At 49.7% G+C, this 27,952-nt stretch overlaps 3 protein-coding genes across 6 annotated transcripts; 1 reads left to right on the plus strand and 2 right to left on the minus strand.

Annotated features, from left to right (window-relative positions):
* The first annotated feature begins 208 nt into the window (after positions 1-208).
* mdkb (midkine b) lies at positions 209-4,447 on the plus strand. Of its 2 annotated transcripts, none has more exons than XM_067233918.1 (5): positions 209-364; positions 2,870-2,958; positions 3,074-3,247; positions 3,358-3,516; positions 3,844-4,447. In XM_067233918.1, the coding sequence occupies exons 2-5, from the start codon at positions 2,871-2,873 to the stop codon at positions 3,867-3,869; spliced, it is 447 nt and encodes a 148-aa protein (XP_067090019.1). In that variant the 5' UTR covers positions 209-364; position 2,870; the 3' UTR covers positions 3,870-4,447. The 2 variants fall into 2 exon arrangements, with proteins under 2 accessions (XP_067090019.1, XP_067090020.1); XM_067233919.1 differs by having other exon boundaries at positions 225-344.
* Positions 4,448-5,174: 727 nt separating this feature from the next.
* On the minus strand, positions 5,175-6,927 carry chrm4b (cholinergic receptor, muscarinic 4b). Its single transcript, XM_067233917.1, has 2 exons — positions 6,873-6,927; positions 5,175-6,544 (listed from the first exon to the last, which is right to left on the minus strand). The coding sequence occupies exons 1-2, from the start codon at positions 6,919-6,921 to the stop codon at positions 5,175-5,177; spliced, it is 1,419 nt and encodes a 472-aa protein (XP_067090018.1). The 5' UTR covers positions 6,922-6,927.
* A 2,704-nt stretch (positions 6,928-9,631) lies between these two features.
* Positions 9,632-26,656, minus strand: ambra1b (autophagy/beclin-1 regulator 1b). Of its 3 annotated transcripts, none has more exons than XM_067233914.1 (19): positions 26,452-26,656; positions 24,374-24,612; positions 23,584-23,642; positions 23,299-23,482; positions 22,785-22,957; positions 22,604-22,670; positions 20,355-21,892; positions 20,087-20,173; positions 19,777-19,962; positions 18,197-18,277; positions 17,956-18,056; positions 17,374-17,484; positions 16,956-17,144; positions 16,631-16,785; positions 15,984-16,123; positions 15,519-15,626; positions 11,989-12,179; positions 11,544-11,735; positions 9,632-11,288 (listed from the first exon to the last, which is right to left on the minus strand). In XM_067233914.1, exons 2-19 carry the CDS (start codon positions 24,503-24,505, stop codon positions 10,711-10,713), a joined length of 4,272 nt encoding a protein of 1,423 aa, XP_067090015.1. In that variant the 5' UTR covers positions 24,506-24,612; positions 26,452-26,656; the 3' UTR covers positions 9,632-10,710. The 3 variants fall into 3 exon arrangements, 2 of the variants coding, with proteins under 2 accessions (XP_067090015.1, XP_067090017.1); XM_067233916.1 differs by lacking the exon at positions 11,544-11,735 and adding an exon at positions 11,776-11,880 and having other exon boundaries at positions 10,867-11,288; XR_010876529.1 differs by lacking the exon at positions 9,632-11,288 and having other exon boundaries at positions 11,625-11,735; positions 11,911-12,179.
* Between the last annotated feature and the right edge of the window lie 1,296 nt (positions 26,657-27,952).

Here is a 27,952-nt window from a genome sequence, read left to right on the forward strand (position 1 = left end):
CTTGAGGATCATAATGTATTTAGAATGCGAGGTAACAAAAACACAACAGATGTGCTGCATGCTTTCAGTTGTGAAGAACAATAGAAGAAGCTCTATGGAGGACTTAAAATCATAATCACCAGCCTTTTATGCAAATGACCCTGAGAGCCTCTTGTTTTGCGCCTGATTATGAGGATTAAAGTAATGCCACGTGGGTTCGTGATGTCATCGGGTGGCTGATTTAAACATTGTTCATATGCGACCAACCCAAAAAGTAGCTCAGGAAAAAGCAGGTCGACTTAATAGACGCAAGCTGTGGTCTGAGAGCGAGACAGCATCACTAATCTACCGATAAATCGACTGAGGTACCCACTTTTACATTAAAGTAAGATTCATTTGGTCTATACAATGGTACTTTTAGAGACATTTTCATAGATATTATTTTGTCAAATTGTAAATGCAGTGGTATTTTTTACAATAAGTATCATTTCAGGTAAAATTGTATCCATTTGTTATGAATGTTTGGCTCAACTATTGCAATCCAGTGCGCTTTACTAATTGTGTTCTTACCCAACCACTCGAATTACTTACGACTGGGATATTAATCTAAGACTTTAAATGGTCAGACTCAGTTACTATGTTACTTACTATGTAAAGACATTTGAAGGCAAATCTTACTTAAGCTGTTCAGTTGAGTGGAGAATACTGCTGATGGTATTTTTCTTTCCGAATTTCCTTGTATCCTATCCCCAATACATTTGTTAAGTGGCAAAAGGAGTGTTAGACTAAGCTATTTGCAGTTTCCGTCATCGTTTTTTAATAAGTTATATAAGTTTTGTAGTCTAATTTGTTAGAAATATTGATTCAGTTAGCTTGGCCTTAAAAGAGTGAAACTATAGCCTATTGGGGAAACACGTTTTTAACAAAAGACGGCGCATCGTTCTGCCCTGTGACAGTGTACAGGCGGTGGGGATTTCAGATCGCTTTTGTCTCCCTGTCAAAGCCGTCAATATCCAGATTCATCTGACGCTGTAGGAAGTAGCAATGGCTAGCTCATTGTTTGCACACAGCCTTGGGGGCTAATTTTACTCCAATTAAAGCTCCTCTTCCTCTCAGGACCAGGACCAACACTGCGTCAGTAGCCTATAAAACATTAATTCATGCCACATGTGGGCTAACACAATTTTCCATGTAAAGATTTACGAGCCTATATCGGGGAGACATGTTAAACATTTGTAAAAAACAAAACAGGTTGTACGCTAGTCATGGCTGAAATAAGAAGCCAGAGGAATGGAATGCACCCGAACCACCCTCTCGCGGCATCCTCCTGTGACAAAGTTCAATCCTTTTGTGTTCTCTGCACTTGTCATTCAACCTTCTTGGGGTTATTGGTCAGACCACACATTTGTTTCGTCCTTTCAGGTGATGTGTCTTTAGAGAGTGAGGAATAGTATGTCTAGAGGCTTTAGAACTTCCAATATGGTCTGAAGCTTTCTGTACAAGAATGGACCATTTCTTGTTATTTTTGTCGTTTTTTTGTTGTCTTTCAACGTCATCTGAGCAAAAACTTTTCTTTGTACTAAACAGTGTTTGGTTGATCAGAAAAACGGTTCAGTTCTAAAGGTCTGTACACATCTGCTTTCAACATCCTCTGTAAAGGATTTTCATGAAGTTTGTCTCTCAGGGATAGTGAACTCTGGTTCATGAGGAAGTTCTCTAAATGTAGACCACGCCCCTCGCTTTTACCAAAGGCAGCATCACACTCATTTTCTTCGTCTTAAGACTTGATTGTCTTCTTATGCAAATAAGTTTATATTCAGCTGGTCTCCAGAGAGGGCCCTGCTCTCTAAGATGTGGCATGGGATCTGTGTTAGGGCTTTTGAGAGAAATGAAAACAGGCAAGAAGGGTCTTTGTTTTGGGCCAATGAATCAGTATTCCTTTGAGGGGGAGTGTAAAGCGTCTTTCAGGCGCTGCTTGGCCTCCTCCTCCGCATGGCTGGAGCACAGAGAGGGGCCCGCTGAGAGCCCGTTCTGTCTCACACAAAAGCCCCCCCCCCGGGCCAGAGGAGCCCTCCACATTTAGGAGCGGCCCGAGGACTGGGATTTGCTCCGCCGGCTGATCTGTGAAAGAAGCCCCTCGTTTTAATGGAGGCCTGAAAGAGGGAGTCTGTAATTTTTCAACACAATGAGAGAGAGACAGAAGGAGAAAGAGAGATGGAGAGAGGGGGGCGGATTTATGGGTTATTGACACATTGACACATTTTTTTTAGGGTGTGTCCGGGGCCCACATATGAGGGAAGGATCTTCTGCGAGTTGATTGAGGCCTTGTCTCATGATGCTTGAGGCACTGCTGTTTCACCGACTCCAGCATCCAACCAGGAAAAAAAGATTTGTGGAAAGAAACAACACAAATGGGAGCTATTTCAGAATACGTCAGCCTACCCTGGTGACAGGAGTGTTTCACACTGAGAGCCATCATGGCAGCAGGCGGTAATGCTCTGGCCAAAACCCAGAATTGGGTCCAAACTAAATCACAGGTTATTTTTATTAGGTTACATATTTAATACAAGAGTACTTTGATTAAATGTCGACCAGGGTGCAATGGCATATTTTCCATAAGGAAATGTAGTAATGGAAAGGTGGCGTGATCTTATCTGGCTGTGATGGGTATGGTATGCAGTTGGAGAAGCTGTACCTTACAGTTCCGTTGCTGGACAAACTTGTATCTCTGGTTAGACAAGAACACTGATTAGTATTTAAGATTTTCTACATCCTTCCATGGATTTCTGGAGATGAAGAGATCCTTGAGATGTTGACTAGGCCTAGGGCACAACCCCAGAAGAGCCAGATCTACGAGACTTGAAAAAAACATTTGTGGTTTTCTTCACAGAATGCGTGGCATTTTCTCAATCACACTTTTCCTGCTCGTGGCCGTCATGGTGACCACAGAAGCCGACAAGGGACACAGAGGTCACAAAGGTCAGCTGTGCTGTTGGAACCACGTTCACCTTCTAAAGAAGCCCCCATGTTGTTTCTAACGTGTGACAGCAACAAGCTCTTGTAACAACAGTCCTCTCTGTTTCCCTGCTTCCAGGTAAACATGGTAACGGTAAAGAGGGTAGGGCTGGTGGGGAGTGCAGTGAGTGGACCTACAGTAAATGCGTCCCAGAAGCAGGAGACTGTGGAAACGGCGTTCGCGAGGCCACCTGCAAGGACCAGACCAAGAAAATCGACTGCAAAATCCCCTGCAACTGGAAGAAAGACATCAGTAAGAGGCGTGAAAGCGGTGGAACTGGGCCAGAGGACTGTATTATCCGTAGAGACTCGTACTGTCGTACACACTGAAATCACAAGGCAACAATGATTTTGTGATTGCAGGCGACTGCAAGTACAGGTTCACCAGCTGGGGTGAGTGCGACACTGAGATGGGGACCAAGAGCAGGTCAGGGACTCTGAAGAAGGCGCTGTTCAACGCAGAGTGTGAGACAACAGTGAAGGTGTCTAAACCCTGCTCTGCCAAACCCAAGAGGACCAGAGGTACTCATCCCTGTGGACGCATGTCCTCATTGCTTACATCATCGTCAAAACAGAAATGTTAGGGGGAAAAGTTTGATTATGTACCGAGTCATGCTAGTGGGAACGTCAGCCATATTTTTATGTTGACCATCAGGAATTTTCAAACTTTTAATTATTCAGTCCGTTTATTTTGGCTTGTGACCCAGCCAGTGACTCAGTCTACCCTGCTAGAACCATGACTTGAAATCAAAAACCAACCTCAGGGTTAAAGTTGGATATCACGCTAAGTTTTTTCCTCTAGTTCCAGTGCCATTGTGAAGTTTACACCTTTTGTGTTTCTTTTTCCAGGCGATAAAAAGAGGAACGGGAACTAGAGAGAGCGGGACCAGGACTCAGCAGGGGCGAACTCTGGCTTACTTCAGCAGCACAATCAACATCTTCCTTCCTTTGCCAAACACTCAGCCAGCGCTTCCGCGTCTGAGCGATTTCTCTTCCTTGAAACAGCAACACACCTTGTACTGCCCCCCCTGTCCTTCCTGTGTCTCATGTCTGGTCACCACACCGGGTGGTTTCTGTTTTGTTTTTTTGGATTAAAAGGTGTAAACTTTTTAAATATTACTTTTGCTAGGGAACGATGAAACCTAATTCAGTCATCATAGTCAAGAGTTTATCACCTGTTTTAACTGAAAATGTTAAAGAACTCAAACATTTGTAGATAGTTATACAGCTTTAGGTAATTAACATCCAAATCATGCAATGAAAAATATCGTAATGCTTCTACAATGATTGAGGGTGTTACTGAATATATTGAATGAGTTCTATGCTAGAAAATGGTAGATTAATAGGCATTGCAAGTGTGTAAGATATCAAAGAAGACAAATTGTGGCATAATTACAAATGAGGTTTGTTTAAAAAGACAAATTAAAACTGTACTGTTTTTGTTTAACAACAATATGTTTGGTATGTTTGAATTTCTATTATGAATATGAATTCATACAGTGTATCTATGCATATTGAATATATACAGTACAATGCAATAAAAACCGGAGGCACACAAAAAAATATCACTTTACACAAATGATACTGGTATTGAAACAAGTAATATTACGGTTGCAATACAGAATTTCTAACACAGCTAACTAATCACTCCTAATCAAACATCTCTATGACATCTTGCCATCATCACATGAAGACACTATGTGGACAGAATAACAGTGAACATAATTGTTTTGACAAACAACCCTATTTTATTATGAGGATATACTACGCGAGATCCGTATTCACCTGCACATCCGTCACATTCACCTCCACATCCGTCACATTCACCTCCACATCCGTCACATTCACCTGCACATCCGTCCCATTCCCCTCCACATCCGTCCCATTTACCTCCACATCCGTCACATTCACCTGCACATCCGTCACATTCACCTGCACATCCGTTACATTCACCTCCACATCCGTCCCATTCACCTGCACATCCGTCACATTCACCTGCACATCTGTCACATTCAGCTGCACATCCGTCACATTCACCTGCACATCCGTCACATTCACCTCCACATCCGTCCCATTCACCTGCACATCCGTCACATTCACCTGCACATCCGTCACATTCACCTGCACATCCGTCACATTCACCTCCACATCCGTCACATTCACCTGCACATCCGTCACATTCACCTGCACATCCATCCCACGTTCCTGCATCGACACCGTAGAAGGTTGCGGAAGGTCCTTCTGAAGGTGGGGTTGCAGAGGGCGTAGCAGGCAGGGTTGATGGTGCTGTTGATGTAGCAGAGCCAGTAGCCCAGGGTCCACATGGTGTCAGGCACGCAGTAGTGACAGAACGTTCCAATGACGGCCATGACGCTGTAGGGGGTCCAGGTGAGGAGGAAGACCAGCAGGATAGCCAAGACAGTCCTGGTCACCTTCCTCTCCCTCGCTCCAACCCGCCTCCGTGTCTTCGCCCGGCTCCTACTGAAGCTGGGGAGAGCATGCAGCGCTTCTGATGCACAGGAGCCGTTGTGAGGAGGGTGTGGTTGAACCACTGTGGTGAGGTGGCTGAACTCTGCTCTGCTGTGTTGGACAGCTGTGGGGTCTGGCGTGGTCTCTCTGGGTGAGGGCGCTGCGTGAGGGATATCATAAGTGGCTTCTATTCTGGCCTCCCCTGTAGAATCAAGGGGAGCGTTTGATAGCCGTGCGTCCTGCTTAGGACAGACACTGGTCTCACCTTCAACAGAGGCGACCTCATGAACCTTCTCCCAGTCACTCTCCATCTCCCTCTCAGAGGACACAGCTCCACCCTTCCTGCGCGCGCCGCGCCGGCATCCACCACTAGAGGTCCCCCTCTTCCTGCCCTCCAAGCGCAGCTCGGCCAGCCGGCTCCTGCTGGCCAGGGAGATGCGGGCGTACAGGACGATCATGATGGCGGCAGGGATGTAGAAGGAGGGGAGGGTGGTTGCCAGGGTGACGGTGGGACTGGCGAGGAGCAGGATGTAACACTTCCCCTCAGGGAGAGTGTGGTGCAGGTGCTGCCACAGGAGGATGGCAGGCACCCAGAGGAGGAAGGAGAGCAGCCAGGCCGCCGCGATCATGCCCCCGGCCACCCGGGGGGAGCGCTGGGCCGGGTAGATCAGAGGCTGGGTCACACAGTAGTAGCGGTCGAAGCTGATCAGGAGGAGGTTCATGACTGAGGCGTTACTGACCGCGTAGTCCAGCGCCAACCAAAGGTCACAGACTACTGCTCCCATCGGCCAGTAGCCCATGATGAGGTAGAGGCTGTAAAGGTTCATGGGAAGGAGCCCGATGATCAGGTCCGCACACGCCAGGCTGAACAGGAAGTAGTTGTTGATGGTCTGCAGCTGCTTGTTGACTGTGATTGCCAGCATCACCAGAGCGTTGCCGAGGACAGTGAGGATGCTGAGGGAGGCGGGGAACACGGCGATGAGGACCAGTCCGACCGTGCCGTAGGAGCATCCTGGTCGCCAGGACGACCGACACGAGCCGTTACCGCAGGAACCAACCCAACTGGTGTTAGGATCCTCAGCTGAAACAAGCTGTGTGGTTCCTGGGGAAGAAATATTAAACAAGCACAAAAGGTTCAATTAACTGAAGTGATTTCAAATGTGGCTGATCATTATAATCTATCAGTTCTCAAACAAACTTCCAAGGATTGTTTTTCGAAAGGATATGAGCATATTGACCATGTTTAACAACATAAAAAAAGATCCTGAAGAAACCTTCTACATACAGTATACATTCAAAAACTACTGCATGTGTATTTCACTTCCATACAACATGATTACCATCTATCTTCGCTTAAGTGGATACATCAGTTGTAGACCCAGCACTAGCTGATCAAGCTGTGAACTCACCACTGAAGTTCAGAGGCAGCTCGCCTCTCTCAGCCTGTCTCCAGTCCATGCTGGAAGGTTCCTTGGTGACTTGTTCCGTCAACACCCCTGCATCCTCACACTGTTTACATAAAGTCATTCAGCATCTTGGTTACCAGTGTAAACCCAACCCTCCCAGGTCCTGCTCTGTCTCGGAGCCTCTCAACCCACTCCTCTAAAGCTGCCTTTCCGCATCCACAGTAAGACCACCCCCAAGTGATGTCACCTCCCCCCTCCCCACCCCCCCCCTCCCCCCCCCCCCCCTAGCGTGAAGGTCCTCAGGATACTTGTCACCAGGCTAAGGAGCTCTGGTGAAGCTCTTCAGAAGGTTTACAAGAGACTCAGACAGACCCAGTCATGGACTCATGGCATCAAGTTTTACCATTTTTATTTCCTTTTTTGTCGTCAACATTTACACAGGATCTTTGGTGTTCCCATAGCACTTGTTAAAATCTGAAATGGAATAATCTCAATCTTGCTTCAAATAACATCTTCCTCACATCATCATCACTCTCAAACCCCACTGAGGCTGGTGACAGCTTAGAGAGCAGAACAGAGACATTGGCTGCAGTGAGCGGGCTGCAGCCTGCAGCCCGCTCACTGCAGCCCGCTCACTGCAGCCCGCTCACTGCAGCCCAACAGTCTGGCCTGAAGATGCAGCATCACGGTTGTTTGTGAATAAAATTGAAATAGGACCTTGAAGGGTGCATGTTTAAACTTGGTAACTGTAGTCTGTCATAAAACAAATGTAAAAGAAAAAATGAAAAAATCCACCACGCGGATAAACCTATTTGTGAAACATGGGGGCCAGACAGCAGTGAGTCTCGACTTTAACTTCTGTGTTAGTTTTGTTGTTGATGATTAGAATATCAGAAAGTCACAGTCTGGCTACATACCGCACAGCACCAGGTGTAGTACAGGAAGTTTGAGAAGAAGCGTTAAAGAATACAGAGCCAGTCTGAGAACTCCATACCACCTAAATGTAAGACTTCCAACTCCATCTCTCATACCAAAAGAAGCTTTGGCTATTTCTGAGACTTTAAAACCACATCAAATTAAGGCTCACAAACCAACTAAATCAAGGAATCCAGTCAGCCCCTCACCATCTGTGAAAATATATGAATGGATAGAAACCTGACATGTAGGTTTATTCTCTAAATATTTAAGTACTGTAAATAATCTCTCGGCAAAAGGAATAAGTAACTTGTTCTTAATGCATCGATTCCAGATTGTTACCAAAGTACCTCACCAAAGAACATAGTGTTAAGCATGATGATGACTTTAATGAACTAAGTCACTACACAGACTTCGTTAGCAGCAAGTGTTGCTCCATTGGTACATTTTCCCACTGCTCAATCTGAAAACCTTGTGTCGTTGAAAAAAGTCTACATGTATGTAACTGAGCATGTAGATGTTTCTCATCCTGTACTTGACATGTTTGTGGTTTCACAGCAAAACACCCAACAGGTGGAACCCTCAGTGGGTGTCACACAAGACGAGGCCACAAACTAGATTTGACAGCAGTAACATTTGATGAAACGGTTCTGTATGCAAGTTGTCCATAGTGTGCTGGACCTACAGTATGATCATCTATCAGGGTGACAGTGAGAGCATGATATGGGGTAAAAGTGGTGCTTTTTTAGTTTGTTGTCTTTTTTTTCTTTCTTTTTACACAAAACAGACACATGAACAGCCAAAATATTGTTTAAAATTTTCATTAAATCAAGTAAAGCCAGGAGGAGCATTCAGATAATTAAACGGTTTTTTTTCACTGCCGGGCATTTAGACTTTCTTCTACCCACTGAGACAGTTCTGACACGATGCAGTAACACGCTCTCTTCCAGCCCCACAAGGACTCACTGCACATCTTCAAACCAGACAACGCACCCATTCTGCCCTCTCTCTGCCCTCTCTCTGCCCTCTCTCTGCCCTCTCTCTGCCCTCTCTCTGCCCTCTCTCTGCCCTCTCTCTGCCCTCTCTCTGCCCTCTCTCTGCCCTCTCTCTGCCCTCTCTCTGCCCTCTCTCTGCCCTCTCTCTGCCCTCTCTGTGCCCTCTCTCTGCCCTCTCTCTGGTCCTGTTCTCTACCCCCCAGCACACACACACACGTACGTACGCGCACACATCAACTCTATCAAGAAAGAACCTACAAAGCGATTAAAATGTGGAATAGCTATAGCCGTATGGGTTTAGTCATAATAAAAAAACTTTAAAAAGTAAGAATGCAGGATATTTAGTTATCCTGTGTAAGCTTGGTTTTGGGGCTTGGTGTTGAAATGATATGCTAAGGACACTCTCTCACAACAGGCTATGAAGAGCCTTTGACTTTACAAAACTCCCATCTAAAAATATATGATGACCAAGAATTCAAGTTTGGTTTCTCATTTCCTAGTTCAGCTGAGGGGTTAGGTGGGCGAGCGAGGGCAGGTTGAGATTACAATCCAAGCTCTCTCTTCCCGGAGTGCGCAATGCACCAAATCACACCGTTCAAGAGCAGAGTTAACTAGAGAAAGATGCTACATATACCAGCTGTCTGCCCCACGCCAACACACTAACACGCCAACACACAGACACACTAACACACAGACACACACAGGCACAGTTCCAAGCATCCACACACAAGCGGCTCCTCAGGGATTTCCAGGCGGTGGGTGTGTCAGTGCCGGGTGTGGTCGGACTGAGAAAGAACCGCCTCAGAGACGCCCCCCTCCACCCCCACCGGCCCCCCTCCACCCCCACCGGGTATGGGGAGGGGGTCCGAGGCCAGGCCTCAGACACCCCCTCCGCCTTCCTTAAAGCCTCAACAGCTGGCTGGATCACTCCTTTATTTCTACATGTGTCCACATGTCACCAGGCATGTCACATGTCACCAGGCATGTCACATGTCACCAGGCATGTCACATGTCACCAGGCATGTCACATGTCACCAGGCATGTCACATGTCACCAGGCATGTCTGTCCTGTGACGTTCCATGTCATCAAGCGCAGCATTACTGAAAACATGCAGTGAAACAACAGCACGGTTCATCATCAATAAAGTCAGAAATGATTGATAGGTCATGAAACATTACATCCACCAGCGTGACTGTCTGTAGCTGGAACAGGAACCCCCCCGGGGGCAGACAGTGTCTCCCACAAGGCGCTGTGCACCCCAAGCTCATGACAGGAGAGTCCACAACAGCGGTAGAAAGTCCGAAGAGGTGTGGATTCAACTGAAAGGTCACACACACAACCCCATGATACACACAGTAGGAGCTCCTCTGTTAGTCATCATCAGATTACATTTACACAATGTTCACTCTTGATTTTATTTTTTCTCTCTTCCGATCTCTGCATGGCACCACATTTCTATCTGCATGGCACCAAGTGTGGCCGTATGGAGAGCCTGTGTTCATCCCAGACACTCACATGGCACTTGACAGGGAACAGCCTTCCTTTCGTCAAGCCTCTGCACGGAGAAAAAACCGGCACACTCAGCAGCGGCCGCCCTCGGCGCTGGCACCATTCAACTAGAAGCCCTTTCTGACATGGAATGATCAAACAACTAGGTCCATTAAGTGCAGTGAAAGTGCACACCCACATAGAAGAGGAGGGAGAGCCAAAGGCTCCCGCCCGGGTGGGGGCTCGCGTCGAGGAGACTGCAGTCAAGTCCCCATTCTGAAGAGATAAGGCTTGTAGGACCAGCAGAGGAGGTGCTCTGGTTGGAACACAGAGCCTCTCGCCAGTCTGTCGCAGACAGCATGGCCGCTATCACCAGTCTGTCGCCTGCTGTGTTGCTTCTTAGCGAAGCTCTCCTGGTCCTGGGCTGAGACCAGACCCAGGGCTACCTGCTGTAGGGGTCGCCAGGGTAACTACTGCGGCTGCTGTTGTTGTTGTTGCGGTTGCTGGAGGAGGGGGAGGCAGCGTGAGAGCTGGAGGAGGGGGAGGGGGAGAAGAGTCCAGAGGAGGAGGGAGCCGGATCAGCGGCGGCCGCCCGTCCTCCCTCAAACACGTTGTCCAGGCCCATGGCCAGGCCCGGCTCGGCCCCGTCTGGGAGGAGCGCTGGGGGCTGGGGCCGCGAGAGGGCGGTGGGCCCCCACATGGGGGCCTCTGTGAGGGGTGGGTGCTCCAGTGTGAGCCGGAGGGTCTGTGTCTGGCTGGGCTGGGGCTGGGTGATGGTGAGGGGGCAGGAGGAGGGGCCGGGGGCGTGGGGGTCGAGGGGGGTGCTGGGGGGGCGTCCGGTGCCGGTCTGGGAGCCACGGTGGATGCGGTGGCTAACGATGATGTTGTTGCCGAAGCCGCCCATGGAGGCCATGGTGGTGCTCTGCTCGCGCTGCACCACCGCCGTCATGCCGCCCTCGGCGATGAGCCGGCGGATCCTCGCCAGGGCGTCTTCCCCGGGGGCGTATTCTGGGGCGTCACCTGGGGGCAGAGGGACACGGCGTCAGGAAAACCTTCCGTAACATAGATCCTTCCTTTACTAGCTCTAAATAGACAGTTTTCACAACATTTGCTCAACTCACAAATGTATTCCATTACAGTTACATAAATCCATCACCGATCCGCCCCCCCCCCCCCCCCCCCCCATGTTGTTGCAGATTAGGCCCTTTTAACCTGTAAACCCCAGTGCTTGATGGCAGCCCTGGTTATCAGGAGGACAAGCAGGTCAGGGGTTACCAGTGTGGGCGGTGGAGGTGCTGGCCTCGGTGCTGGCGTCCCCCAGGGGCCCTCCCCCCAGGGGCCCTCCCCCCAGGGGCCCGCCCCCCAGGGGCCCGCCCCCCAGGGGCCCGTCCATGGCACTGCTGCCTTGTGGCTCCAGGGTTCCTGCAGCCCCGGCGCTGGTGGAGGCCACTTCCTGTAGCGGCTCTGCTGAGCCCCAGAAACACAGTAAACACAGTGGTGAGCCTACCGTGCTTGGCAGGGTGCAGCTCTGCGGTGCAGCATGTGACTGCAGATCAAGGACCCAGGTTGTATTCCCCCTCTCTGTGCTGTCTGACGCTTTGGATAAACACATCTGCTAAATGAATACATCCTTCATTATTACATTTTCCTCTCCCTGGCTGCCCCCTTCATGTATCCCTGCTGGACATGGTTGTTCACCCTGGAGGTGACTGCCCCTCACCAGGTGCGGTGTGGGAGGTGCTGGGGGTGGCGAGGTCCCTCTCCGTCTGGGTCTCTGCATTCTGCAGCTGCACCACCGGCGTCTGGGTCCCCTGGGAGGTGACGGAGGGGGCGGGGTGGCGGGGCTGCAGGCCGATGGCGTTCATCAGGCCCATGTCCCTGTCTGGTCTCCAGCCTGGTCTGCTGGGAGGCCTGGGACAGAGGACACGGGAGAGGTCAGGATGAACCCCAGAGGACACGGGAGAGGTCAGGATGAACCCCAGAGGACACGGGAGAGGTCAGGATGAACCCCAGAGGAGACGGGAGAGGTCAGGATGAACCCCAGAGGACACGGGAGAGGTCAAGATGAACCCCAGAGGACACGGGAGAGGTCAGGATGAACCCCAGAGGACACGGGAGAGGTCAGGATGAACCCCAGAGGAGACGGGAGAGGTCAGGATGAACCACAGAGGAGACGGGAGAGGTCAGGATGAACCCCAGAGGACACGGGAGAGGTCAGGATGAACCCCAGAGGACACGGGAGAGGTCAGGATGAACCCCAGAGGAGACGGGAGAGGTCAGGATGAACCACAGAGGAGACAGGAGAGGTCAGGATGAACCCCAGAGGAGACAGGAGAGGTCAGGATGAACCACAGAGGAGACGGGAGAGGTCAGGATGAACCCCAGAGGAGACAGGAGAGGTCAGGATGAACCCCAGAGGACACGGGAGAGGTCAGGATGAACCCCAGAGGAGACAGGAGAGGTCAGTGTGAACCACAGAGGAGACAGGAGAGGTCAGGATGAACCCCAGAGGAGACAGGAGAGGTCAGGGTGAACCACAGAGGACACGGGAGAGGTCAGGATGAACCCCAGAGGAGACAGGAGAGGTCAGGATGAACCCCAGAGGACACGGGAGAGGTCAGGATGAACCCCAGAGGACACGGGAGAGGTCAGGATGAACCCCAGAGGACACGGGAGAGGTCAGGATGAACCCCAGAGGACACGGGAGAGGTCAGGATGAACCACAGAGGAGACGGGAGAGGTCAGGGTGAACCCCAGAGGACACGGGAGAGGTCAGGATGAACCCCAGAGGAGCTGTGGGCTCCGTGACTTCAGCCTGACGCGGCTGGAGATGTGATCCTGGTTTAGGAATGTTTAATGGCGTAGAAAGGGTTTAAGTTACGCTGCTCTTACAACCACTCCACTGCATATGATGTCCCTTGTTGTCTTAAAGGGGAGCCTTGACAATCATTACTCAATTTATGTGCATTTGGTTTGGACATTTGTCTTATAGGCCCACACTGACCAGAAATGATGAACTATGACTTTGGGATCATTAAGTAACATTCTCCCATCGTGGCTCCTACATGCACACAGGTAGTGTTCCAGAGGGACGTGAGTGACTAGTAGGGGTGGAACGGTACATGTATTCGTACCGGTTCGGTGCATGAAATTACACGGGGAATACACGGTAAAAAAAAAAAAAAAACTTGCGTGCAAATTAATTAATGTAATGCGGAACTACTGTTAGATACTCGTGTTCTTTAGGGACATCTAATCTGTAGCCAGTGTTGCGTCTGAACGCGTTCATTGAACAAAAGTTCATGAACTCGTTCAGAATTTTGGTGAACGTGAACTGAACATACTGTATTACTGCCTGATGAACGATACTGTGAACGCGTTCATTCTGGTGTCTGTGAACGGCACGTTCACTCGTTAATTTCGTTCAATAAGGTGCCAGATTTCTAGAGACTTCCAGGCGAAAAACACACCGTTAACAGCCCTGTATCCAGGGTTGCCCAAGCAGTCAATCGCTGCGTGTGCTTTCTTCTACTGTCTATGCCTGGCAAGCGTGAGAGCACCGAGAGCGGCATTGCAGACATAAAGAGATTTCAATCTGGCAACGGCAGCCAAACTAATAAAACAATTGCTGTCTGTGGTTCTATATGGACTGTGGAAATAATTTAGAAAAATTATAGCTCGCAACATTTTTGGGAGCTGTGAACTTAGTTCATAATTCAACATTTTGAACTATGAACTGAACTAGTTAATGTAGAAAGTGAACTTTCCCAACGCTGTCTGTAGCTCTGAAGCTCTGATTGACGCCGCCGTGAGTCAGAGATAGGCTAGCTAGCAGCACTAAGGACGATTATGGCGAGTGGTGGCGACCCACGAGAAATAGAGGGCCCGCCGGCCTCTTTAAGATTGCAAGTTTGGGAAACCTTCGGTTTCTGGTAACCCAGAATTTACATGTCCTCTTCAATGCGGCGTATTCACTCGTAGAGGAACCTGGTTTGTTTTGCTTTTCCCTCCGTTGTACCGAACTCGTACCGAACCGTGATGTCTGAACCGCGGTATGAACCGAACCGTGACTTCAGTGTACCGTTCCACCCATAGTGACTAGGGCTCAGACGTGACTAGGGCTCAGACGTGACTAGGGCTCAGACGTGACTAGGGCTCAGACGTGACTGGGGCTCAGACGTGACTGGGGCTCAGACGTGACTGGGGCTCAGACGTGACTGGGGCTCAGACGTGAGTGGGGCTCAGACGTGAGTGGGGCTCAGACGTGAGTGGGGCTCAGACGTGAGTGGGGCTCAAACGTGAGTGGGGCTCAAACGTGAGTGGGGCTCAAACGTGAGTGGGGCTCAAACGTGAGTGGGCTCAGATGTGACTAGGGCTCAGATGTGAGTGGGGCTCAGATGTGAGTGGGGCTCAGATGTGAGTGGGGCTCAGACGTGAGTGGGCTCAGATGTGACTAGGGCTCAGACGTGACTAGGGCTCAGACGTGACTAGGGCTCAGACGTGACTAGGGCTCAGACGTGACTAGGGCTCAGACGTGACTAGGGCTCAGACGTGACTAGGGCTCAGACGTGACTAGGCTCAAAAGTGAGTGGGGCTCAAACGTGAGTGGGGCTCAAACGTGAGTGGGCTCAGATGTGACTAGGGCTCAGACGTGACTAGGGCTCAGACGTGACTGGGGCTCAAACGTGACTGGGGCTCAAACGTGAGTGGGCTCAGATGTGACTAGGGCTCAGATGTGACTAGGGCTCAGATGTGACTAGGGCTCAGATGTGACTAGGGCTCAGATGTGACTGGGGCTCAGATGTGAGTGGGGCTCAGATGTGAGTGGGGCTCAGATGTGACTAGGGCTCAGATGTGACTAGGGCTCAGATGTGAGTGGGGCTCAGATGTGACTAGGGCTCAGATGTGACTAGGGCTCAGATGTGACTAGGGCTCAGATGTGACTAGGGCTCAGATGTGACTAGGGCTCAGATGTGACTAGGGCTCAGATGTGACTAGGGCTCAGATGTGACTAGGGCTCAGACGTGACTAGGGCTCAGACGTGACTAGGGCTCAGATGTGACTAGGGCTCAGATGTGACTAGGGCTCAGATGTGACTAGGGCTCAGATGTGACTAGGGCTCAGATGTGAGTGGGGCTCAGATGTGAGTGTGGCTCAGATGTGACTAGGGCTCAGATGTGACTAGGGCTCAGATGTGACTAGGGCTCAGATGTGAGTGGGCTCAGACATGAGGGGGTGAAGGCTTCTCACCCTGGCCTCTCTGTACCACGGGTTCTGCTGGTGCCCCCACTGTTGTTGACGGAGAATATGGGTTCTGTGCTGGGTTCTGCAGGGCTCTCCCCGTCGCTGCGGTAGAACCTGTGGAACACACATCATGACTCTTTCCACAGAGACAAAGCTGTAATCAGATCTGTCACTGACAGGGGATTCCTTCAAGCAATCATCCAGACTGTGACCTTATTAGCAACTGATAATTGACCACAGCCATTCCATCGGCTTCCTGCTTAAAATGACAATTAAACTAATCTAATCATGAACTGAGCTCCAGTGTGGGGAACCTGTGCACGCAAATCTTTAAGCTCTCGGATCGCGCCCTCGTTATAGGACAGGTTTAGCACCAACACATCAGGAGAGCAGCTTCCATTGTTGAGTCTGGGGGCTCTGAACAGGGAGGGTTAGGGTTAGTGGACCTGAGTCTGAGAGGGGAACACTCACACGGGCCGGCAGATGACCAGGTCTCCTTTGTTGGTGCCGTAGGCCAGGCCCATGCCCGGGTCTGGCAGCCATCTGGCTGAATTGATGCTGACATGTCTGCGCTGGTCGGGGGCCATTGGGTACACTACATTGAACACCATCTAGGGAACGCCACCAAAACACAGTTGTCAGAGGAAATACAGCGTACACTCACTGGTTTGTCATTGCTTATGTGTTTATATTGTGTGTTCATACTGTAGTTGCTTACTGTTGTTTATATGTTTATACATATATTATATTTTTTTGTCCCTTGTATTTTCTTTTTCTTTTGTTCACCACAGAGGGCTTCACATGTGCCCTCAGGACTGCATCTAAATACACCCTCAGGACTGCATCTAAACCAACTCCTCACCCCTCCCCTCCTCTCAACACCCCTCCCCTCCCTTTCCCTCCCCCGCCCCACCACTCCCCTCCCCAGCCCCTCCCTTCCCCTCCCTAGCCCCTCCCCAGCCCTCCCCTCCCCACCCCTCCCCTCCCCTCCCCACCCCTCCCCTCCCCTCCCTAGCCCCTCCCCAGCCCTTCCCTCCCCTCCCCTCCCCTCCCTTTCCCCCCCCAGCCCCTCCCTTCCCCTCCCTAGCCCCTCCTCTCCCCACCCCTCCCCTCCTCACCCTGATGGAGGTCTCTCCTCCGTGGGGCTGCTGCAGCCTGAACACTTGAGCCACCATGTGGTCAGTGGAGGGGTGCAGCAGGATCCTGCGTGAGGCCAGCCCCACCATGACGTAGCAGCCCATAGGAGAAAGGCTGACGGAGATGGCGTTGGGACCTGGGACGAACCAGGACATCATCAGCACTCACTCACACACCAATCTTACAGGATTCTACACAGATCTGATTTGCCTAAACAGACAATAATACCTTAACCTTAAGTGTGATCTGAACGGACTAATGACGTGGTCTACTTATGAGGGCTTCCTGGTGGTGTTGCTGACTGACCGAATCTCTTGGTGTACAGCATCTCGCCCAGGTTGTGAGGGGCCAGGGAGTAGACGGCCAGGATGCCCTCGTCGGGGAACCCTCGCTGGCTGCTGGGGATGAACACGGCCAGGAGCTGGCCGTCTGCAGAGATGTCACAGCTGGCATCGTTGTAGATCTTACAGTTTGGCACCAGCACGTTGACTGAGGCTAGGAGGAGGGAGGGGCACCATGTTCAAGAAAATAAGTAAGAGTTTGGTCAACTGTAAATATAAAAAAAATAAAAACTATAAATAGAATACTAATAAATAAATACAAAACTACTTGTGAACTTACTAATAAATTAACTTGTGATTTACAAATAAATAAATAAAAGTGGAAACAAATAAATGTTAAGTGTTAAGAGAAGGCATGCTAGCACAGGGAGGGCTGCCTGTACCGTTGCTGATCTCTGGGAGGTCAAACTTGGTGAAGTCCCACCACTGCAGCCGGTAGGTGGTGTTGGCAATGTTGCTGGCGACCGCGGACTGGCCATCACCGATGGAGGCACCTGACCGGTCAGACAAACGTTAGCGGTCAGCAACCAGGTGAATCAAAACACACAAGCCTAACCAGCAGGGAATTGATACTACCACAGAGGTAGGACACTACTGACAGTTGACAGATGTGAAACCTGGAGAGCAGATAGGGCTGCACTGAGGGCAGCTGTGGAGTGGTGCTAGACAGGAAGTGACACATGTGAAACCTGGAGAGCAGATAGGGCTGCACTGAGGGCAGCTGTGGAGTGGTGCTAGACAGGAAGTGACACATGTGAAATCTGGAGAGCAGATAGGGCTGCACTGAGGGCAGCTGTGGAGTGGTGCTAGACAGGAAGTGACACGTGAAACCTGGAGAGCAGATAGGGCTGCACTGAGGGCAGCTGTGTAGTGGTGCTAGACAGGAAGTGACAGATGTGAAACCTGGAGAGCAGATAGGGCTGCACTGAGGGCAGCTGTGGAGTGGTAATAGACAGGAAGTGTACCTGCTAGAACCCTGTTGACAGAGGAGTGTGTGGCCAGGCCAGGCTGACCTCTCTCATGGAAGATTCCAGCATATGGCAGGTACTCAGGAAGCAGGAACCGTCTGCAGGACAGAGTGGACAGAGACAGTTAGAGCACAGCGACTCAACAAAACGCACTGTCCAGTAGATTCATATACATCTCCATTTGATATGTATGTATATAGATATAGAGCCTTAGAGGGAGTCTGGATGTATGACGGACCTGGGAACGAAGCGTCCCAGCGAGGGAGCGGACATGCGGGCGTTGCGAGGTGTTCTGTGCCTTGTCCGGTCTCCGTTGTCACTGAACGACACAAACATCAAGACACAAAGAAGTTAAGGACCAAGACGTCCATCACCAGTCCAGGAAGAGACGAGAAGGGAGGGGAATGCCAGGAGAGAATACAGACAGGAGGCTCTATCAACACTATAATATCGCATATGTAACAAAGTTGTTAACTATACTAGGGAGTCAGGTGGCTGAGCGGTGAGGGAATCGGGCTAGTAATCCAAAGGTTGCCAGTTCGATTCCCGGTCATGCTAACTGACGTTGTGTCCTTGGGCAAGGCACTTCACCCTGCTTGCCTCGGGGGAATGTCCCTGTATTTACTGTAAGTCGCTCTGGATAAGAGCATCTGCTAAATTACTAAATGTATACTAAATGGGATGAACAGGCCAATTGATCAGAAGAAATTAGATGGGAACAAGAGGTAGCAGTAGTACTGAGTTGCAACATGTAGTATTATCTATTATATTTAATTCTATTCTAATCCCACTTAGTACTGCTAGTTTATGTACCCTTAGTATAGATAGTCCACATATTAAAATTTTAGGTATATGTTTATTGTATGCACCTTCCTGCCAAAGCAAATTCCTTGTCTGTGCAAACTTTCATGGCGAATAAATCCCATTCTGATTCTGATTAGAAGTCTTTGACTTCTATTATCAGAAGTCAAAGAAACTAATAACTAAAGTAAATTTAAATATGTGGACTATCTATACTAAGGGTACATAAACTAGCAGTAGTTCCACTTAGCACTGCTAGTTTATGTACCCTTAGTATAGATAGTCCACATATTTAAATTTTAGGTATATGTTTATTGTATGCACCTTCCTGCCAAAGCAAATTCCTTGTCTGTGCAAACTTTCATGGTGAATAAATCCCATTCTGAATGGTCTTACGTGCATTGATAAAACAATCTCCCACAGATATTAATACAATCAATTACTTTCTGGGTGCACCCTTTGACTCTAATAACATCCGTAATTACAAATTGGATCACACAGAAACATAAAAAACAATATTCATAAATGTCGGTCGAAAGTGTGCAACTGCCGTTTCCCAATACCGATGGTTCCAGGCTCTAAAAGATCAGTCTCTAATAATAATAATATCTTTGTTATTATTACTTAGTATGAGCACTTTGATTTTCTTTATAATCGTTTTCTCTTTTCCTTTCACAACATTTAACATACATCAAGCTCTTTGAAGGAAATCTCTGGTTTCACTCCCAGGGTTTCCCCCGCTCTTTTATAAGGGCGACCCTCAATATCTAGGTATCATTTCATTGGCCCAAACCACCGATCCATCTCAATCTGATAGGTTAACTCCACAGTCAGTTTAGACTAACATCCGTTTAAATTTAACCCATTAGTTACCCTGCGTTGCACATACATCGCGATTATTTCTATTACTTATCGTCCAACGAAAGTAGTTATCGTGACAAGCCTAATCAGGATAAAGCTTCTATGAAGACTCCCTCAGAAGACATGGGGGGACAAAGACAGGAAATCAAGACTCACTCCAGTTCCTCGAAGTCCACGTCACTGTTCTCCATGGCGGCGGAGGGGTTGCCAGCCGGGCTGTCCGAGGAGGACGACAGCGTCCTCAGGCGGTTCTGCTGGTAGCGCAGTGAGCGCTGGCGGATGCTGTCCCTCCTGGACAGGTACTGGATCATCCTCTGAGCATAGTAGGCTGCAGGGGACAACCTGCAGACCCAGGAACCATCTCTGTTACTGGGATGGAATACAGAACCTAGCATACCCAGGAACACACACACACACACGGAGGCCGTGCTGGGGGCCGTGCTGGGGGCCGTGCTGGGGGCTGTACCTGGCAGGGTCGGGGTAGATGGGGTGGTCTCTGGAGCCTCCCATGTCGTAGCGGGACAGGGAAAGGAGAGACGACTCCAGCAGCCTCCTGAGACACAGGACACAACAGTCAGCAAACATCACAGGACGTTTAAGCACCAACAAACATCTCTTAGGATTAAAAAACACAGCCTTGGAACCAGATTAAACCGGTACTTGAACTCGATGACAAGTCTGAGAAAAAACCCTCAGAGGCAGAACGGTGTTTCCTCATCGGCTGTGAAGCCTACCTCCTGAGAGAGTCCTCATCTGGGTTGTCCACAGGCATTTCCTGGTTTAAGGCCTCAGGCGGTGTGTCTGCAGGGCGTCCGGAAGCTGCCTGCCTGTACACCCTCTCCCACTGGCCTGTCTCCTGGTTGTACACCAGGCCCACTGTCTGCTCCCCAGGCTGGGGGGAAGAGGCAGCCATGGGGAAGGGCACCGGCCCAGGGCCTCCCCCGGGGGACGGTTCACTCGGCTCCGCTGCCGGGGCCCTCCTCTCGTGGGCCTGGGGGTCCCTCCGAGGCCCTTGGCCCCCCTCGTCGTAGGCCGGGCCGGGGGCCTGCCAGGAGGGGGGCTCCTGGGCGGAGGTGGAGGCAGCCTGGCTGGTGCGCTCCCAGCGCTGGGAGTCGTGGTTGAAGGTGAGCAGGTTGTGGCAGGCTCGGCAGCGGTTTAGGTGTCCCCGGGAGGAGTGGGTCTGTGGGCTGGGGGGAGGGGGGTTCTCTGAGTTGTGAGGAGGAGGAGGTGGAGGAGGAGGAGGAGGGGGCTGGTAGTGTGAGGAGGAGGCAGAGGAGGACGACGGCCTCTCGGGGTCAATGTTGTTGTTGAGCAGCTCCTGGGTCTGCTCCTGGCTGCCCTCCACGCCGCCAGTGCCCCCCAGAGGAGACTCCAGGTCCTGCATGCGATCGAACTCCATGAAGTAGCGGCTCAGGTTGCACTGCAGCACATTGCGAAAGGAGGCGGGGTTGCTGCGCGCGCCCTCCCAGAAGGGGTGATGTCCGCTGCTGGTGCCTGCCCCTCCACCACCCCTCTGGCTGGGGCCCCCGGGGGCGGGTTCAGGGCCCTGCGGGGGGAAGCCCCTGCCCTCCGTGGCAGACGTGTAGACGGGGGACTGGGACGAGCCGTCCTGCTGGCGCAGCACGGACAGCAGGCTGACGGAGGAGGAGCTGGTCCTGGGTGGCAGCATGCCGCTCTCAGCCCCGGGGCGCATGTTGAGCAGGCTGCGCGTCCAGTCGGGCCCTGGCAGGCGGCCGGAGGCCTCGTGAGCGGAGGGCTGGCTGAGGGGCTGGCTGGCCAGGTGCGGGGTGGGTACGGCACGGTGCAGGGAGCTGCCGCCGGCGTAGTAGACGGAGGTGAAGGCGGAGGGTCTCTCTGAGGGCTGGCGGGGCTCAGTCCGGGCCGAAGAGAAGGTGGAGGCATGGGGGGGCTCCGGTGGGGCCCTGGAGGAGGCGGGAGGGGGGCCCTCTCCCAGGGAGGGGCTGCGGTTGGCAGTGCAGCGGCTGCAGAGGCACACCATGCCCAGATGCTGGGTGCAGCCGGGGTAGGGAGGCCCGCGCTCGTGGGTCGAGGGGTACTGGCCAAGGGGGGCGCTGGGGCCCTCGCCGCTGGCCTCCACGCTGGGCCGGGGGAGATCGCTGCCTGCCGGCGCCCCGGAGGAGCGAGACGACAGGATGTGGAGGAAGTTGTGGAGGATGGGGGTGCGGCGTACGGGCTGGGAGGGCAGGAAGGAGCGCTGGCGGAAGTGGGGCATCTCCACGCTGTCCATAGGGACCTCCGAGTCATCTTCATTCTGGGGGAAGCGCAAGGCCATGGCTAGTCAGGTTGGTGTTACTCGTTGTGGCTACGAGAGGTGTAGCAGGACAAGAGAGATGTAGAGGGACAAGAGAGATGTAGAGGGACAAGAGAGATGTAGAGGGACAAGAGAGATGTAGAAGGACAAGAGAGATGTAGCGGGACAAGAGAGATGTAGAAGGACAAGAGAGATGTAGAAGGACAAGAGAGATGTAGAAGGACAAGAGAGATGTAGCGGGACAAGAGAGATGTAGAAGGACAAGAGAGATGTAGAAGGACAAGAGAGATGTAGAGGGACAAGAGAGATGTAGAGGGACAAGAGAGATGTAGAAGGACAAGAGAGATGTAGAGGGACAAGAGAGATGTAGAAGGACAAGAGAGATGTAGCGGGACAAGAGAGATGTAGAAGGACAAGAGAGATGTAGAAGGACAAGAGAGATGTAGAGGGACAAGAGAGATGTAGAGGGACAAGAGAGATGTAGAAGGACAAGAGAGATGTAGCGGGACAAGAGAGATGTAGAGGGACAAGAGAGATGTAGAGGGACAAGAGAGATGTAGAGGGACAAGAGAGATGTAGAAGGACAAGAGAGATGTAGAAGGACAAGAGAGATGTAGAAGAACAAGAGAGATGTAGCAGGACAAGAGAGATGTAGAAGGACAAGAGAGATGTAGCAGGACAAGAGAGATGTAGCAGGACAAGAGGACTCACCTGCTGGTTGGAGGGATTGACGATCGCTGTCAGGAGATTGTGCCCCAACGGATCAAACCTCACCAACCTGGAAAGAGAACAATAACGTCTATTCACATCCTAATCATCAAACACCATCAAATCCACACTAGGCAACGGTGATCCAACCATCCAAACCGTCTTAAGCTCTGAGGAAATGTACCTGACTCTCTCTGTCTCACTCCCCGTCTTCACCACAGCGAAGGGCTCCGGTCTGCTCCAGTCCCAGAAGTGCAGCTCGTTGTTGGTGGCGATGAGGAGGAGCTGGGCGGTGGGGTGGAAGGCCAAAGAGGCGATGGCCACGTTGCTCTCGGTGAACCAGCTCTCGCTGCCTCCCTGCATGGGCACAGAGGGGAGACGTGTTAGGAAGGTTGACCCAGAGGTTGGCACAGGGGGAGAGATACCTTGGAGTAACATTCTATATAAGAGACGTAGCCTGGATGTCAACGTGGGTGGGTCAAAATGTATTATTATTTATTTTTAACTTTAAATTAAAATGTTAACTACATTTAATTCAAATTTAATTTAACTGAGGATGGCTTAAGTGAGGAGGCCGTAAAATATAATTTTCTTAATAAAAGTAGATGGGGAAACGTCCCACCCATGTATAACAAAAGCTCCACCCCTGTTCTACAGGAACACCTCGGTTCAGGGCTGGTAAACGCAGCAGCACTCACATGCAGGTCCCAGATGCGGACCTCCCCGTCGAGGCACCCGGATGCCAGCAGCCCTGGGATGGTGGGGTGAAAGGTCACGCACCAGGGCGTGCGGCGATGCCCCACCAGGGAATGCAGACACTTTCCAGTCTTCACCTCTGTGATGTAGATGTTGTGATTAACGTGGGTGGAGGCCATCAAGGTCCTGTGGGGAGGAGGGATATGAACAGTGTTGCTTAGTTTAGTGGTGTCGTGAGACACACTAGTCATGATGTCCCATGCAGCTCAGGCTCTGTGGCGGCTTACCGGTCTGGGCTGAAGGCGAGGAGAAACGTCGAGCGAGGGCTGTCTGGAAGCTCCACTTTCTACACAAACACAGACATGTCTCAGGCTGACCTCACGCAGGGTAAAGTGGATTTAAACACACACACACACACGGCCATTGAGAAAAAACGGCACACATTCCAAACCAGCAGGTCCTCCAAGGATTTATCCAATCCTTGTTAATTGTTTCAGCACCTATTTAGCATTGAGATACGTGCGCCCAGAAATAGGCCGACGTAGTAACAATTTAGCCGTGCACATGGCAGCGTTGCCACGGTGACGGGCTAAAGACAACGGCTCTGCCCCAGATTGGAACGCCCACAGGAGAGTGGAGGAGTGAGCTGGTTCCTCCAGAGCTGCCAACATGCTGCCTGGCTGCACCCCCCCTCCTCTGGTCTTCTGCTCTGAGGGGCAAAGGGTTGTTTTCACATGTGGGAGGGACATTTTTATTTATTTATTTTATAACCAAGGATGCGGCTGTTGAATATCATTTTCTAAATAAAAAGAGAGTGTGTGTTTGTGTGGGAGGGGGAGCGAGGGGGGTCAGATTTGCCGTTTCAAAGAAAGGATAGGAAAAGCCTGATAATGAAACCTCTGTCCCTGCACTCCTCTGTGTGCGACTGCTGTAAGCATGGGCTTGAACACTGACCCTGAGTCCAGGAGACAAGGAGCTGAGGACTAGAGCCTTACAAGGAACATGGTGTTGAGGACCATCACACACACACACACACACATCGTTTCCCCCCTTCCACCGTCCCCAGTCTTGCGTTACCTGACTCTGCCACTTCATCCAGCGAACCTTCTCCTCCACCAGCTGCTGCAGGAGGCGCTGGGAGCCGGAGAGCTGAGATCCTCGCTCACGGCTGGCCAGGATGCACACGGCGTTCCTCTGGCGGGACGCCATGACGGGACGGGAGGGAGGGGGGGGCTCTGCCGCTGCTACTAGCAGGCTGCGCACACTGGACGCTCCGTCACTCCTGCTGCACCTCGCTCGCCATGCACAGCTCTACACTGGGGGACACAGGACAGACCGGCCCGGTCAACTACAAGGCAGGGTTGGCAGTGGTTTATGGGCTGCACATCGGCCTAGTTGTTAAGTAAACTCACAGCTAGCAGCAGGGCTCCCAACGTGAGCTGGGGTGCTATTAAGAGATTGGTTCTAAAATATCTTGCGTCCTTCATAAGGGGGGGTGTAAGCTGAAGGCAGCTCTGTGACGTGGTGCACTCACGGCCAGAACTTGACACCACACGCCTGGAAACTTGCCTAAGACTGTGCATGAGCCTTTTGAAATCCAGATGCATTTTGGTCAGTTTGGCAAAACACCACATTGGATGAAAACACAGCTGCACACTTAATTGGCTGAGAGAATCTGTTAGCGCCCTCTTAAAAAGCTGTGTGCAACTGGGGGTTGGAAGTCAAGACATTGCAAACGCCAGGAGAGATTTTCCTACATTCATGACCAACAACATAACAGTCAACTGGGAGCCCACAATTCTTGGATGGCCAAGCCTAGCACATTACTTTCAAACCACGATGGGTGGGTCTATTTTCAATCCCAAGACAGACAGACATCCAAAAAAATCATTGTGATCTTGAACTTTCATAACCTTGTTTCCAGAACATTTGTGAGGCACGGCTTAACAGCCTTGTCCTTGGTTTTTAGAGGTTTTTTTAATTATCTCTACGTTAATTCAAATAAACAATGGGATGGTGGGGATGGTGGAATTACTGTTTTATTGACCATTATTAACTCTACTCTGCTAAATGACTAAATGTACTTGTCACTGCTTTCAGGGCAGGCTAAAGCAGCCTACCTAGGTTAGGGGGACATTGATCAAACGAAGATATCCAGATTAGAGATATACATTTTAAAACGATGATACCCCATTTAAAACGTTGACAGTAAAAGGGTAGAGCTAAGATTCGTACGCAGTTTAAACAAAAACAAACAAACCAGCTAAGGCCACACGAGAGGTCAATATGTTTACCAAGTAGCTAGCCTAAAGACAAGCTGATGACTGTTTAGTCAAGTTTACGAACTAGTTAACGCCTAGATACTTTAAGTAATTAGTCATGAGTGAGAAATACAACCTTCTGTGTTTTAGCTAAATTTTTACTAGTGCTATCTAACAACCCAAGAAACCATCTGATCGTAATTTAAGTTCAAATATTTTCACTTAAGATATGTTTTCTACCGTAGTTAGCTAACAGATAGCTAAAGATTAGTCATCTTGTTAGTTTGATAGGCAACTAACTATGCATCGTTGGTGAAAGGGGCCATGGCAATAACAAGTTAACTAGCCAAATAAACAAATGTAGCCAACGTTAGAGAATAGCTAGCAAGCTAGTAAGGCAAATGCTACAGTAGCCAAGCAGCTAGAGACTGATTACCAACATGTCACATTCGATAGACAAAGATCAGCCAAGTCAAAGCTTTAGCGGTCCAGCTAACCAGCCAAATTGTTGATTTCAGTGATAGAAAATGGGGAAACGTAAGTAATTCCGCAAGCATACATGTTAATAAAACTTACAAGAAAGGTTAAACCGAACCAGAAAAACAACTAACGTTAGCTAGCCACGTTATCCCGCTCAACTTGGTAACCAGCCAATACAAAAACCAGCTAGCGCAGTGCCAGTACTAGCTAGCTAGCTAGCTAGCTACCCTGATAGTACTGCCGAATCTTGCCAGCCTGAGCCCGGATATACAAGCACTGGCTAACGACCTAGCTATAAAACTACATAGACATTTTGAGTGCAAAAATAAAATGACATCAGCTAGCTATGTGAATGGAAAATCATCAGATTGTTAAATTAACCGCTGGTCTGCCAGTCAGAAGGGCACGGCCTACCTTTCTTTCTTGAATTTCTCTTGATATTTGACATCATAGGCGTACCCGTCAAGGCTAGCTGGACAGCTAGCTTGCTAGCAAAAATATAGACGGCTACGGCAAGTTACTCGCTACCTACAATTAATGTACAAATATGAATAACTATTAACAATCTAAGGTCATTACAAATTTTAACATTCATATTATCTGTAAAATATGATATAAATGTTTTCCGTGAGGCATGCAGCTAATGCGTTATGATAGCTACCCCAGTGTACTGCGTAACTAGCTTGCTAACTAGCTAGCTTCCCAGATCAGGAAACGGTCCAAACAGGCAGGCAGTCAAAACAACAGAGCCCAGATAGAGACCAATCGAAAACAGAAGAAGTCGATGTTTTCAAAAAGGCCTAGGACTCACGCCGCCCTCCTAGAAAGAGAAAAGACTAGCTTACTGTTTGTGTCATGTAGATACAACTAGATGACTGGAGTCAATCTATCCAATTTAACCTCTGTTGGCAATGAGTGAACTGTGCCGATTGAAATATATAGATAACGATATAGTAGACGAACATGGATGACCTCCAATTGCAATTAACCCAAGAAGGTTAGCTCTATATTAGCCTTGACATCATAGTGATTTGAACCATAGACATAACGGCCACTTAGTAAGCCAGGAAGTAAAGACATTTACTTGGATTCTGCTTTATATCGTTTTGAGTTTATTACAACAAATTCCTGTCCAAGAGGAAATATTACGGAGAATTACATACATAAGTGCAGAAAAATTGAGGTTGACGTTTCTAGGTTTGTAGAATAAACAGTGGTGTTACGTGAAAGAACATTGAATATAGTGATTACCTATACCTATTACCTATTATTACAAAAATACATGTTCTTTTACAACAACCTGCTAGACAATGATTTAAATTTATATATATAAATTTGATCTATTAAAAAAATGACACAGAAATCAAAATGAATTTAATATCTATAATTATAATATATTATATATATATGTCTAATTAAACCGCAATGCTACTGAGTTACATATTTTATTTAAGTCATATTGATGGGTAATAACATTTCTGGTAACCTACTAATAGCTAACCCATCAAAATGCATATATACTGTAGCATCTACCAAAGAACATTTCAACAGAAACAGAAACATCACTGTAAATGTACATCAGACCCATTTGCAACAACAGCAATACAACAAGCAAATACCAGAAACTGCTTACATCTAGTTCCTAAGCGGTTAAGAGTTAAAATGTGACCCAACAGACACAAAGAAAAGGCAGGCACTATTTGAAGGCAGATATCCAAAATCAAGCACACATGTATGCATTCTGGAACAACATTCACAAACGCAAACCATACACACACATATGCACACACACTGTATTCTGGCATAGTACAGTTTGAAGAGCTTGAAGACACCACATGTAGAAAGAGCAATCATCACATGCACAATACTAATCTGTAATGAACCCACTGTTTTACAGAACACGAGGATGAGTCTG

Source organism: Osmerus mordax, chromosome 4 (genome assembly GCF_038355195.1).
Source record: "Osmerus mordax isolate fOsmMor3 chromosome 4, fOsmMor3.pri, whole genome shotgun sequence".
NCBI lineage: Eukaryota > Metazoa > Chordata > Actinopteri > Osmeriformes > Osmeridae > Osmerus > Osmerus mordax.